This window comes from Salvelinus namaycush, chromosome 7, assembly GCF_016432855.1.
Source record: "Salvelinus namaycush isolate Seneca chromosome 7, SaNama_1.0, whole genome shotgun sequence".
Classification (NCBI taxonomy): Eukaryota; Metazoa; Chordata; class Actinopteri; order Salmoniformes; family Salmonidae; genus Salvelinus; species Salvelinus namaycush.
The window spans coordinates 53,982,420-53,997,831 of record NC_052313.1 but is presented as its reverse complement, the minus strand read 5'-3'; the positions used below and the strand labels follow the sequence as shown (position 1 = coordinate 53,997,831).

Here is a 15,412-nt window from a genome sequence, read left to right as displayed (position 1 = left end):
CAGACACACTACAGACACACTACAGACACACTACAGACACACTACAGACACACCACAGACACACCACAGACACACTACAGACACACTACAGACACACTACAGACACACTACAGACACACCACAGACACACTACAGACACACTACAGACACACTACAGACACACTACAGACACCTTACAGACACACTACAGACACCTTACAGACACACCACAGACACACCACAGACACACTACAGACACACTACAGACACACTACAGACACACTACAGGCACACTACAGACACCTTACAGACACACTACAGACACACTACAGACTTGAATACACATTATCCAACATTTTGATCAATAAAAACATCTGTTAAATCCTCTGTTTTGCTTGTTTACAGCGGGTCATTTCACAGGGACTGTCGGAGGCACTCACGATTGTTACATCATCAACATGTTGACAATAAAGGCGTTTTAACATGGTGTCCGTTCTAAAACCTGGCCCAACTCTCTTAATGTATGGCTCTGAGGAAACCCATAGGGCCCTGGTCAAAAGTAGTGCACTATTAGGGAATAGGGTGTCATTTGGGACGCAGCCAGTGTCTGTATGGTCGGAGGAACGTCCAGAGGGGTCTAGTTTCAGAGCCCAGGGCCACGGGACCGCTGTGGGGGGTACAGGGCAGGCTAAACCTCAGGGCACACTGTCTGAATGATCAGGTGGTGACAGGTGAGGAACTGTCCCACACAGGGAGAGCTGCATCATTCATGGAGCCACTGCCCCAGGACAGGACAGTAACACAAGTACCCTCTCCTAGACTCCCGCAGATTGCCCAAGGGTGTGTTCCAATAATATAATAAACACGTGTTCACTACTTCCCATAAATCTAATTTGAATTGGAGGCATGGGGCTCCTGGGAGTTTCCACCATATTTCTTATACCAGTCTTTTCAAATCAGTAAAGGGAAGTGAACAAGTGCACACTTTGGGAGGAAGGAGAGATAATTGGGACATAACCTAGGTATTGGGTCTTCAGGTCTTAGCCACTGAATTGGACTTATTATTGGGTCAGAGAGCTAACGGAAGTCTTCAGGTTTTAGTGAAGGCTACTCACTGACTTTAACTTATTTGGGTAAAACATATACAACTAGATGTACATTGGATCCCTTGAGGATAGCGCTTAGAAGTGATGATTAAAACACTTGTTTCCAAACTGGTTTTCTGTTACATCATGCAATCTGCTGTGGGCTGGGAGTGGAGTCTTGTGTTACTGTCCTGGATTAACAGGGTTAGAGGAGAGACCAACCAGGGTCTTGTGTTACTATCCTGGATTAACAGGGTTAGAGGAGAGACCAACCAGGGTCTTGTGTTACAGTCCTGGATTAACAGGTTTAGAGAGGAGACCAACCAGGGTCTTGTGTTACTGTCCTGGATTAACAGGTTTAGAGAGGAGACCAACCAGGGTCTTGTGTTACTGTCCTGGATTAACAGGTTTAGAGAGGAGACCAACCAGGGTCTTGTGTTACTGTCCTGGATTAACAGGTTTAGAGAGGAGACTCACCAGGGTCTTGTGTTACTGTCCTGGATTAACAGGTTTAGAGAGGAGACCAACCAGGGTCTTGTGTTACTGTCCTGGATTAACAGGGTTAGAGGAGAGACCAACCAGGGTCTTGTGTTACAGTCCTGGATTAACAGGGTTAGAGGAGAGACCAACCAGGGTCTTGTGTTACAGTCCTGGATTAACAGGTTTAGAGAGGAGACTCACCAGGGTCTTGTGTTACAGTCCTGGATTAACAGGTTTAGAGAGGAGACCAACCAGGGTCTTGTGTTACTGTCCTGGATTAACAGGTTTAGAGAGGAGACCAACCAGGGTCTTGTGTTACTGTCCTGGATTAACAGGTTTAGAGGAGAGACCAACCAGGGTCTTGTGTTACTGTCCTGGATTAACAGGTTTAGAGGAGAGACCAACCAGGGTCTTGTGTTACAGTCCTGGATTAACAGGGTTAGAGGAGAGACCAACCAGGGTCTTGTGTTACTGTCCTGGATTAACAGGTTTAGAGGAGAGACCAACCAGGGTCTTGTGTTACTGTCCTGGATTAACAGGTTTAGAGGAGAGACCAACCAGGGTCTTGTGTTACTGTCCTGGATTAACAGGGTTAGATGAGAGACCAACCAGGGTCTTGTGTTACTGTCCTGGATTAACAGGGTTAGAGGAGAGACCAACCAGGGTCTTGTGTTACAGTCCTGGATTAACAGGGTTAGAGGAGAGACCAACCAGGGTCTTGTGTTACTGTCCTGGATTAACAGGTTTAGAGAGGAGACCAACCAGGGTCTTGTGTTACTGTCCTGGATTAACAGGTTTAGAGAGGAGACCAACCAGGGTCTTATGTTACAGTCCTGGATTAACAGGTTTAGAGAGGAGACCAACCAGGATCTTGTGTTACTGTCCTGGATTAACAGGGTTAGAGGAGAGACCAACCAGGGTCTTGTGTTACTGTCCTGGATTAACAGGTTTAGAGAGGAGACCAACCAGGGTCTTGTGTTACTGTCCTGGATTAACAGAGTTAGAGAGGAGACCAACCAGGGTCTTATGTTACTGTCCTGGATTAACAGGTTTAGAGAGGAGACCAACCAGGGTCTTGTGTTACTGTCCTGGATTAACAGGTTTAGAGAGGAGACCAACCAGGGTCTAGTGTTACAGTCCTGGATTAACAGGGTTAGAGGAGAGACCAACCAGGGTCTTGTGTTACTGTCCTGGATTAACAGGTTTAGAGAGGAGACCAACCAGGGTCTTGTGTTACAGTCCTGGATTAACAGGGTTAGAGGAGAGACCAACCAGAGTCTTGTGTTACAGTCCTGGATTAACAGGTTTAGAGGAGAGACCAACCAGGGTCAAGCTTCACTCACTATCCTGTGGCAGTGTGTGGCTATGTCCCAAAAGGCACCCTATTCCTTATGTTGTGCACTACCTTTGATCAAAGCCCAATGAAGTAGTGCACTACGTAACATAAGGAATATGGGGCCATGTGGGATGCAGCCTGGTCAGTAGGAGATGAAGTTAACAGTGTTAGCTGACAATAGCTGGGGTTAGCAGTGAGGCTGACAATAGCTGGGGTTAGCAGTGTTAGCCGACAATAGCTGTGGTTAGCAGTGAGGCTGACAATAGCTGGGGTTAGCAGTGAGGCTGACAATAGCTGGGGTTAGCAGTGAGGCTGACAATAGCTGGGGTTAGCAGTGAGGCTGACAATAGCTGGGGTTAGCAGTGTTAGCCGACAATAGCTGGGGTTAGCAGTGAGGCTGACAATAGCTGGGGTTAGCAGTGAGGCCTACAATAGCTGGGGTTAGCAGTGAGGCCGACAATAGCTGGGGTTAGCAGTGAGGCCGACAATAGCTGGGGTTAGCAGTGAGGCCTACAATAGCAGGGGTTAGCAGTGAGGCCGACAATAGCTGGGGTTAGCAGTGAGGCCGACAATAGCTGGGGTTAACAGTGAGGCCGACAATAGCTGGGGTTAACAGTGAGGCCGACAATAGCTGGGGTTAGCAGTGAGGCCGACAATAGCTGGGGTTAGCAGTGAGACCGACAATAGCTGGGGTTAGCAGTGAGGCCTACAATAACTGGGGTTAGCAGTGAGGCCTACAATAGCAGGGGTTAGCAGTGAGGCCGACAATAGCTGGGGTTAGCAGTGAGGCCTACAACAGCTGGGGTTAGCAGTGAGGCCGACAATAGCTGGGGTTAGCAGTGAGGCCGACAATAGCTGGGGTTAGCAGTGAGGCCGACAATAGCTGGGGTTAGCAGTGAGGCCGACAATAGCAGGGGTTAGCAGTGAGGCCGACAACAGCTGGGGTTAGCAGTGAGGCCCACAATAGCTGGGGTTAGCAGTGAGGCCGACAGTAACAGTACCTGTCAGTGTTGGTCTCTGCTGGAGGTCTGGGCTCCAGGTCATCAGTGAGACTGATCCCGTTGACCTTGGCTGGGTGCAGGGTGTGTCTGGATCTGGACCGCGGAGTCACCAGGGATTCTGGGTACACATGGTAACATAACTATAGATGAGAAAGACTTGACAGATGAAGCTACCGTAGGAAGAGAAATACATGTTCTGGGATACGTCCAAGTCTAGATAATGTTATATTAGCTTACCTTTCTCTCCAACACAGGGTTATCAAGGTTAAGTGAGCCCAACACGTATCTCTCACCAGAGACGTTACACCCATTAAAACCCCTCAATCTGATCCAGATATTCACTGAGTTAATCCAAAGCAATTGAATATGGCCATCAGTTGAATATGGTCATCAGTTGAATATGGTCATAAAACCCCTTAATGTTTTTAGAGGACTAGATTACACCACTGTCTCTTCCTCACCTCTATTCTTCTCCTTCCTGTCTGAGTCTGTCTGGACCTGGGCCAGGGCCTCCTCTCCCCAGTCCTTCCCCCGCTGTTGGGAAGAGATCCTGGGGAGGATGATGGTGTTGCTGGTCCCTGGTATGCTGGATCTCCCAAACAGGACAGAGTTGCTGGTGCCAGGTCTCTGGGATAGAGAGGGGAGTAGGGGGATTGTCATCAACACAAATACAAACGCACTTGTACAATCATACACACCTGCTCACTCTCTCTGTCTCTCTCTCTCTCACACACACACACACACACACACACACACACACACACACACACACACACACACACACACACACACACACACACACACACACACACACACACACACACACACACACACACACACACACACACACACACACACACACACACTACCCAATCCCCATCCCCCACACACACACTACCTACATGACATATCTAATCCACCCTACTGACATTGGAGAGCGCCAAGAGCAGCTTCCCGCTGCCGTCCAGAGCGGTGACAAAGTCGTGGTAGAACTTCATCTTGACTTTGCTCTGGCAGAACAACAGCTCTCCGATGGCGTGGAAGGTGAAGAGGACTGAGCGTCCGGCGGCCACGGCTCTCAGCAACACCAGCAGAGTCTCTCTCACACAACCCTCCACCACGTGACGCTCAAACGGGCTCTCCACAGACAGAACTGTGAAGTTGAGCTGGACCAGTGGCACGTCCCCTGCTGTGATGACAGATGGATGACACACATTCCTAGTGTTAGTGTACTGGTCTCCTGTGATGACAGATGGATGACACACATTCCTAGTGTTAGTGTACTGGTCTCCTGTGATGACAGATGGATATCACACATTCCTAGTGTTAGTGTACTGGTCTCCTGTGATGACAGATGGATGACACACATTCCTAGTGTTAGTGTACTGGAGTCATGTGATGATTAACCTGCTTGTCTGAGACCTGAAGACTGCGTTATCCAAGTTAAAGCTATAGGCTTTAGCTCAGCGGGCTAACAGTCGTGTATAGACAGACAACCTGGGTTGGATAAGACTCAGCCACACCAAGATGTCTATCTCTATCCCATTCCCAACATGTTCTCCACAGACAGCCATCTTAGTGTGTTAATATGTCTATCTCTATCCCATTCCCAACATGCTCTCCACAGACAGCCATCTTAGTGTGTTAATATGTCTATCTCTATCCCATTCCCAACATGCTCTCCACAGACAGCCATCTTAGTGTGTTAATATGTCTATCTCTATCCCATTCCCAACATGTTCTCCACAGACAGCCATCTTAGTGTGTTAATATGTCTCTCTCTATCCCATTCCCAACATGCTCTCCACAGACAGCCATCTTAGTGTGTTAATATGTCTATCTCTATCCCATTCCCAACATGCTCTCCACAGACAGCCATCTTAGTGTGTTAATATGTCTATCTCTATCCCATTCCCAACATGCTCTCCACAGACAGCCATCTTAGTGTGTTAATATGTCTATCTCTATCCCATTCCCAACATGTTCTCCACAGACAGCCATCTTAGTGTGTTAATATGTCTATCTCTATCCCATTCCCAACATGCTCTCCACAGACAGCCATCTTAGTGTGTTAATATGTCTATCTCTATCCCATTCCCAACATGCTCTCCACAGACAGCCATCTTAGTGTGTTAATATGTCTATCTCTATCCCATTCCCAACATGTTCTCCACAGACAGCCATCTTAGTGTGTTAATATGTCTATCTCTATCCCATTCCCAACATGTTCTCCACAGACAGCCATCTTAGTGTGTTAATATGTCTATCTCTATCCCATTCCCAACATGCTCTCCACAGACAGCCATCTTAGTGTGTTAATATGTCTATCTCTATCCCATTCCCAACATGCTCTCCACAGACAGCCATCTTAGTGTGTTAATATGTCTATCTCTATCCCATTCCCAACATGTTCTCCACAGACAGCCATCTTGGTGTGTTAATATGTCTATCTCTATCCCATTCCCAACATGCTCTCCACAGACAGCCATCTTAGTGTGTTAATATGTCTATCTCTATCCCATTCCCAACATGTTCTCCACAGACAGCCATCTTAGTGTGTTAATATGTCTATCTCTATCCCATTCCCAACATGTTCTCCACAGACAGACATCTTAGTGTGTTAATATGTTTATCTCTATCCCATTCCCAACATGCTCTCCACAGACAGCCATCTTAGTGTGTTAATATGTCTATCTCTATCCCATTCCCAACATGCTCTCCACAGACAGCCATCTTAGTGTGTTAATATGTCTATCTCTATCCCATTCCCAACATGTTCTCCACAGACAGCCATCTTAGTGTGTTAATATGTCTATCTCTATCCCATTCCCAACATGTTCTCCACAGACAGCCATCTTAGTGTGTTAATATGTCTATCTCTATCCCATTCCCAACATGTTCTCCACAGACAGCCATCTTAGTGTGTTAATATGTCTATCTCTATCCCATTCCCAACATGCTCTCCACAGACAGGGCTGGGAAGTTGAGCTGGACCAGTGGCACATCCCCTGCAGTGATGACGGACGGACAGACGGATGGCACAGGCACACACATAGAAATACAATGACTAGAACGGACAATGTCATTGTGTTGCTCCTGCTAAAAACAACACTTGGATTTAGACACACAGCTGTGCACTGGGTTTTCTCATTCATTCTCTTTCATCAGCTCCTTTCCTGAGGACGGCTCACCTCTCACAGTTCTGGGTGACTTTAACCTCCCCACGTCTACCTTTGACTCATTCCTCTCTGCCTCCTTCTTTCCACTCCTCTCCTCTTTTGACCTCACCCTCTCACCTTCCCCCCCTACTCACAAGGCAGGCAATACGCTTGACCTCATCTTTACTAGATGCTGTTCTTCCACTAACCTCATTGCAACTCCCCTCCAAGTCTCCGACCACTACCTTGTATCCTTTTCCCTCTCGCTCTCATCCAACACTTCCCACACTGCCCCTACTCGGATGGTATCGCGCCGTCCCAACCTTCACTCTCTCTCCCCCGCTACTCTCTCCTCTTCCATCCTATCATCTCTTCCCTCTGCTCAAACCTTCTCCAACCTATCTCCTGATTCTGCCTCCTCAACCCTCCTCTCCTCCCTTTCTGCATCCTTTGACTCTCTATGTCCCCTATCCTCCAGGCCGGCTCGGTCCTCCCCTCCCGCTCCGTGGCTCGACGACTCATTGCGAGCTCACAGAACAGGGCTCCGGGCAGCCGAGCGGAAATGGAGGAAAACTCGCCTCCCTGCGGACCTGGCATCCTTTCACTCCCTCCTCTCTACATTTTCCTCTTCTGTCTCTGCTGCTAAAGCCACTTTCTACCACTCTAAATTCCAAGCATCTGCCTCTAACCCTAGGAAGCTCTTTGCCACCTTCTCCTCCCTCCTGAATCCTCCTCCCCCTCCCCCCCCCCTCCTCCCTCTCTGCAGATGACTTCGTCAACCATTTTGAAAAGAAGGTCGACGACATCCGATCCTCGTTTGCTAAGTCAAACGACACCGCTGGTTCTGCTCACACTGCCCTACCCTGTGCTCTGACCTCTTTCTCCCCTCTCTCCCCAGATGAAATCTCGCGTCTTGTGACGGCCGGCCGCCCAACAACCTGCCCGCTTGACCCTATCCCCTCCTCTCTTCTCCAGACCATTTCCGGAGACCTTCTCCCTTACCTCACCTCGCTCATCAACTCATCCTTGACCGCTGGCTACGTCCCTTCCGTCTTCAAGAGAGCGAGAGTTGCACCCCTTCTGAAAAAACCTACACTCGATCCCTCCGATGTCAACAACTACAGACCAGTATCCCTTCTTTCTTTTCTCTCCAAAACTCTTGAACGTGCCGTCCTTGGCCAGCTCTCCTGCTATCTCTCTCAGAATGACCTTCTTGATCCAAATCAGTCAGGTTTCAAGACTAGTCATTCAACTGAGACTGCTCTTCTCTGTATCACGGAGGCGCTCCGCACTGCTAAAGCTAACTCTCTCTCCTCTGCTCTCATCCTTCTAGACCTATCGGCTGCCTTCGATACTGTGAACCATCAGATCCTCCTCTCCACCCTCTCCGAGTTGGGCATCTCCGGCGCGGCCCACGCTTGGATTGCGTCCTACCTGACAGGTCGCTCCTACCAGGTGGCGTGGCGAGAATCTGTCTCCTCACCACGCGCTCTCACCACTGGTGTCCCCCAGGGCTCTGTTCTAGGCCCTCTCCTATTCTCGCTATACACCAAGTCACTTGGCTCTGTCATAACCTCACATGGTCTCTCCTATCATTGCTATGCAGACGACACACAATTAATCTTCTCCTTTCCCCCTTCTGATGACCAGGTGGCGAATCGCATCTCTGCATGTCTGGCAGACATATCAGTGTGGATGACGGATCACCACCTCAAGACGGAGCTGCTCTTCCTCCCGGGGAAGGACTGCCCGTTCCATGATCTCGCCATCACGGTTGACAACTCCATTGTGTCCTCCTCCCAGAGCGCTAAGAACCTTGGCGTGATCCTGGACAACACCCTGTCGTTCTCAACTAACATCAAGGCGGTGGCCCGCTCCTGTAGGTTCATGCTCTACAACATCCGCAGAGTACGACCCTGCCTCACACAGGAAGCGGCGCAGGTCCTAATCCAGGCACTTGTCATCTCCCGTCTGGATTACTGCAACTCGCTGTTGGCTGGGCTCCCTGCCTGTGCCATTAAACCCCTACAACTCATCCAGAACGCCGCAGCCCGTCTGGTGTTCAACCTTCCCAAGTTCTCTCACGTCACCCCGCTCCTCCGCTCTCTCCACTGGCTTCCAGTTGAAGCTCGCATCCGCTACAAGACCATGGTGCTTGCCTACGGAGCTGTGAGGGGAACGGCACCTCAGTACCTTCAGGCTCTGATCAGGCCCTACACCCAAACAAGGGCACTGCGTTCATCCACCTCTGGCCTGCTCGCCTCCCTACCACTGAGGAAGTACAGTTCCCGCTCAGCCCAGTCAAAACTGTTCGCTGCTCTGGCACCCCAATGGTGGAACAAACTCCCTCACGACGCCAGGACAGCGGAGTCAATCACCACCTTCCGGAGACACCTGAAACCCCACCTCTTTAAGGAATACCTAGGATAGGATAAAGCAATCCTTCTGACCCCCCCCCCCCCCCCCCCCCCTTAAAAGATTTAGATGCACTATTGTAAAGTGGCTGTTCCACTGGATGTCATAAGGTGAATGCACCAATTTGTAAGTCGCTCTGGATAAGAGCGTCTGCTAAATGACTTAAATGTAATGTTAAATGATCATACTGTTTCTATGGGACACATTGCTGGTATCAGCGTAACACACTGTTTCTATGGGACACATTGCTGGTATCAGTGTAACACACTGTTTCTATGGGACACATTGCTGGTATCAGTGTAACACACTGTTTCTATGGGACACATTGCTGGTATCAGTGTAACATACTGTTTCTATGGGACACATTGCTGGTATCAGTGTAACACACTGTTTCTATGGGACACATTGCTGGTATCAGTGTAACACACTGTTTCTATGGGACACATTGCTGGTATCAGTGTAACATACTGTTTCTATGGGACACATTGCTGGTATCAGTGTAACACACTGTTTCTATGGGACACATTGCTGGTATCAGTGTAACATACTGTTTCTATGGGACACATTGCTGGTATCAGTGTAACATACTGTTTCCATGGGACACATTGCTGGTATCAGTGTAACACACTGTTTCTATGGGACACATTGCTGGTATCAGCGTAACACACTGTTTCTATGGGACACATTGCTGGTATCAGTGTAACACACTGTTTCTATGGGACACATTGCTGGTATCAGTGTAACATACTGTTTCTATGGGACACATTGCTGGTATCAGTGTAACACACTGTTTCTATGGGACACATTGCTGGTATCAGTGTAACACACTGTTTCTATGGGACACATTGCTGGTATCAGTGTAACATACTGTTTCTATGGGACACATTGCTGGTATCAGTGTAACATACTGTTTCTATGGGACACATTGCTGGTATCAGTGTAACATACTGTTTCTATGGGACACATTGCTGGTATCAGTGTAACACACTGTTTCTATGGGACACATTGCTGGTATCAGTGTAACACACTGTTTCTATGGGACACATTGCTGGTATCAGTGTAACATACTGTTTCTATGGGACACATTGCTGGTATCAGTGTAACACACTGTTTCTGTGGGACACATTGCTGGTATCAGTGTAACACACTGTTTCTATGGGACACATTGCTGGTATCAGTGTAACACACTGTTTCTCTGGGACACATTGCTGGTATCAGCGTAACACACTGTTTCTATGGGACACATTGCTGGTATCAGCGTAACACACTGTTTCTATGGGACACATTGCTGGTATCAGCGTAACATACTGTTTCTATGGGACACATTGCTGGTATCAGCGTAACACACTGTTTCTATGGGACACATTGCTGGTATCAGTGTAACACACTGTTTCTATGGGACACATTGCTGGTATCAGTGTAACACACTGTTTCTGTGGGACACATTGCTGGTATCAGTGTAACACACTGTTTCTGTGGGACACATTGCTGGTATCAGTGTAACACACTGTTTCTATGGGACACATTGCTGGTATCAGTGTAACACACTGTTTCTATGGGACACATTGCTGGTATCAGAGTAACACACTGTTTCTGTGGGACACATTGCTGGTATCAGTGTAACATACTGTTTCTGTGGGACACATTGCTGGTATCAGAGTAATACACTGTTTCTGTGGGACACATTGCTGGTATCAGTGTAACACACTGTTTCTATGGGACACATTGCTGGTATCAGTGTAACACACTGTTTCTATGGGACACATTGCTGGTATCAGTGTAACACACTGTTTCTATGGGACATATTGCTGGTATCAGTGTAACATACTGTTTCTATGGGACACATTGCTGGTATCAGTGTAACATACTGTTTCTATGGGACACATTGCTGGTATCACTGTAACACACTGTTTCTATGGGACACATTGCTGGTATCAGCGTAACACACTGTTTCTATGGGACACATTGCTGGTATCAGTGTAACATACTGTTTCTATGGGACACATTGCTGGTATCAGTGTAACACACTGTTTCTATGGGACACATTGCTGGTATCAGTGTAACACACTGTTTCTATGGGACACATTGCTGGTATCAGTGTAACACACTGTTTCTATGGGACACATTGCTGGTATCAGTGTAACACACTGTTTCTATGGGACATATTGCTGGTATCAGTGTAACACACTGTTTCTATGGAACACATTGCTGGTATCAGTGTAACATACTGTTTCTATGGGACACATTGCTGGTATCACTGTAACACACTGTTTCTATGGGACACATTGCTGGTATCAGCGTAACACACTGTTTCTATGGGACACATTGCTGGTATCAGTGTAACATACTGTTTCTATGGGACACATTGCTGGTATCAGTGTAACACACTGTTTCTATGGGACACATTGCTGGTATCAGTGTAACACACTGTTTCTATGGGACACATTGCTGGTATCAGTGTAACACACTGTTTCTATGGGACACATTGCTGGTATCAGTGTAACACACTGTTTCTATGGGACATATTGCTGGTATCAGTGTAACACACTGTTTCTATGGAACACATTGCTGGTATCAGTGTAACATAGTGTTTCTATGGGACACATTGCTGGTATCAGTGTAACACACTGTTTCTATGGGACACATTGCTGGTATCAGCGTAACACACTGTTTCTGTGGGACACATTGCTGGTATCAGAGTAATACACTGTTTCTATGGGACACATTGCTGGTATCAGTGTAACATACTGTTTCTATGGGACACATTGCTGGTATCAGTGTAACATACTGTTTCTATGGGACACATTGCTGGTATCAGTGTAACACACTGTTTCTATGGGACACATTGATGGTATCAGTGTAACACACTGTTTCTATGGGACACATTGCTGGTATCAGTGTAACATACTGTTTCTATGGGACACATTGCTGGTATCAGTGTAACACACTGTTTCTATGGGACACATTGCTGGTATCAGCGTAACATAGTGTTTCTATGGGACACATTGATGGTATCAGTGTAACACACTGTTTCTATGGGACACATTGCTGGTATCAGTGTAACATAATGGAATTTGGATGATTAATCATCTTTCCTGGCACCTGAAGAATTGAACTATTTCCCCAAGCTACTGCCCAGGCTTTAGCTCAGCGGGCTATCAGCACAATATTGTATAGCTCACAGACCCACAACTCAGGCTTGATATCTGCAGTCGTTCACATAAGCGTGCCAGCTTTGACAGAAGATGTCTCATGTGTGTGTCTGTGTGTGTGCGTACGCGTACTCGTGTCTGTGTGTGTGTGTGTGTGTGTGTGTGTGTGTGCGTGCGTGCGTGCGTGCGTGCGTGCGTGTGTGCGTGTGTGTGTGTGTGTTCTTGGCCCATCGCCACTCACCTGCAGACAGCGGTTTGACCTGCTTGAGGCCGTGTGACTGGGACAGCTTCTCAGAGAGCAGGAAGCCCATCGCCACTCACCTGCAGACAGCGGTTTGACCTGCTTGAGGCCGTGTGACTGGGACAGCTTCTCAGAGAGCAGGAAGCCCATCGCCACTCACCTGCAGACAGCGGTTTGACCTGCTTGAGGCCGTGTGACTGGGACAGCTTCTCAGAGAGCAGGAAGCCCACCGCCACTCACCTGCAGACAGCGGTTTGACCTGCTTGAGGCCGTGTGACTGGGACAGCTTCTCAGAGAGCAGGAAGCCCATCGCCACTCACCTGCAGACAGCGGTTTGACCTGCTTGAGGCCGTGTGACTGGGACAGCTTCTCAGAGAGCAGGAAGCCCATCGCCACTCACCTGCAGACAGCGGTTTGACCTGCTTGAGGCCGTGTGACTGGGACAGCTTCTCAGAGAGCAGGAAGCCCATCACCACTCACCTGCAGACAGCGGTTTGACCTGCTTGAGGCCGTGTGACTGGGACAGCTTCTCAGAGAGCAGGAAGCCCATCGCCACTCACCTGCAGACAGCGGTTTGACCTGCTTGAGGCCGTGTGACTGGGACAGCTTCTCAGAGAGCAGGAAGCCCATCACCACTCACCTGCAGACAGCGGTTTGACCTGCTTGAGGCCGTGTGACTGGGACAGCTTCTCAGAGAGCAGGAAGCCCATCGCCACTCACCTGCAGACAGCGGTTTGACCTGCTTGAGGCCGTGTGACTGGGACAGCTTCTCAGAGAGCAGGAAGCCCATCGCCACTCACCTGCAGACAGCGGTTTGACCTGCTTGAGGCCGTGTGACTGGGACAGCTTCTCAGAGAGCAGGAAGATGGGTCGCTGGATCAGAACAAACTTGTTGCCGACGTCCAGCTTCTGCTGAGAGAAGGTGAAGGCTCCCAGGCCTGCGATGTAGACCCCCTGGACAGGCAGACAGACAGACAGACAGACAGACAGACAGACAGACAGACAGGCAGACAGGCAGACAGGCAGGCAGGCAGGCAGGCAGGCAGGCAGGCAGGCAGGCAGGCAGGCAGGCAGGCAGGCAGGCAGGCAGGCAGACAGACAGACAGACAGACAGACAGACAGACAGACAGACAGACAGACAGACAGGCAGGCAGGCAGGCAGGCAGGCAGGCAGGCAGGCAGGCAGGCAGGCAGGCAGGCAGGCAGGCAGACAGACAGACAGACAGACAGACAGACAGACAGACAGACAGAAACAACAAGTTGTCAACCAGTTCTCCTAGACCTGATGATGAATACAACCGAAGGACAATCATGATAATGCCTCTACTATTTATGATATGTCATATTTACTTTCCTAATGCCTCGCCTAACTTTCCTCAGAGCTGAAAGATTTCTTAATCTCACTGAAAATTGGGCAATAAGATAGTTGCCAGCTTCAAATCTATGGTACATGCAAAATAGTCCAATTTCAGAGTTTATATTCATACACTATGACCAGGAGAGTCGCCATACACTACTATAGCTCCAGACCAAAAATGTAAAGTTCAACTCAATTCATTCCAATCCCAATTAAAATACAACAGCTGTCTTTATTGGCTGACTGGCTCAGAGAGCAGCTGCGCAGCCCGTGCCCTTTTCTCTCGTAGAAAGCAGAGAACAGAGACGGTGCCAGTTTTCTTCGCCAGGCAGCCGTTCAGTCAGTGCGCCGATGGCTTTGAGTTTGATGTCTGCATTTTAACTCCGCCTTGTAAACCTTGTTGTAATCTGATAGCCAGGGGTTGATTCTGCCTTGTAAACCTTGTTGTAATCTGATAGCCGGGGGTTGATTCTGCCTTGTAAACCTTGTTGTAATCTGATAGCCAGGGGTTGATTCTGCCTTGTAAACCTTGTTGTAATCTGATAGCCGGGGGTTGATTCTGCCTTGTAAACCTTGTTGTAATCTGATAGCCAGGGGTTGATTCTGCCTTGTAAACCTTGTTGTAATCTGATAGCCGGGGGTTGATTCTGCCTTGTAAACCTTGTTGTAATCTGATAGCCAGGGGTTGATTCTGCCTTGTAAACCTTGTTGTAATCTGATAGCCAGGGGTTGATTCTGCCTTGTAAACCTTGTTGTAATCTGATAGCCAGGGGTTGATTCTGCCTTGTAAACCTTGTTGTAATCTGATAGCCAGGGGTTGATTCTGCCTTGTAAACCTTGTTGTAATCTGATAGACGGGGGTTGATTCTGCCTTGTAAACCTTGTTGTAATCTGATAGCCAGGGGTTGATTCTGCCTTGTAAACCTTGTTGTAATCTGATAGCCGGGGGTTGATTCTGCCTTGTAAACCTTGTTGTAATCTGATAGCCAGGGGTTGATTCTGCCTTGTAAACCTTGTTGTAATCTGATAGCCAGGGGTTGATTCTGCCTTGTAAACCTTGTTGTAATCTGATAGCCAGGGGTTGATTCTGCCTTGTAAACCTTGTTGTAATCTGATAGCCAGGGGTTGATTCTGCCTTGTAAACCTTGTTGTAATCTGATAGCCAGGGGTTGATTCTGCCTTGTAAACCTTGTTGTAATCTGATAGCC

At 48.3% G+C, this 15,412-nt stretch overlaps 1 protein-coding gene across 1 annotated transcript in view; it reads right to left on the bottom strand.

Moving 5' to 3' along the window:
* The window catches only part of LOC120050842 (coiled-coil domain-containing protein 81-like), a 42,156-nt gene that overhangs the window by 15,183 nt on the left and 11,561 nt on the right, over window positions 1-15,412 (bottom strand). Inside the window, exons 3-6 of the mRNA XM_038997370.1 lie at window positions 13,648-13,801; window positions 4,811-5,067; window positions 4,343-4,508; window positions 3,882-3,999 (exon numbers count right to left, since the gene is read on the bottom strand). Coding sequence (XP_038853298.1) covers window positions 3,882-3,999; window positions 4,343-4,508; window positions 4,811-5,067; window positions 13,648-13,801 — 695 coding nt within the window. The remainder of the gene's footprint in view (window positions 1-3,881; window positions 4,000-4,342; window positions 4,509-4,810; window positions 5,068-13,647; window positions 13,802-15,412) is intronic.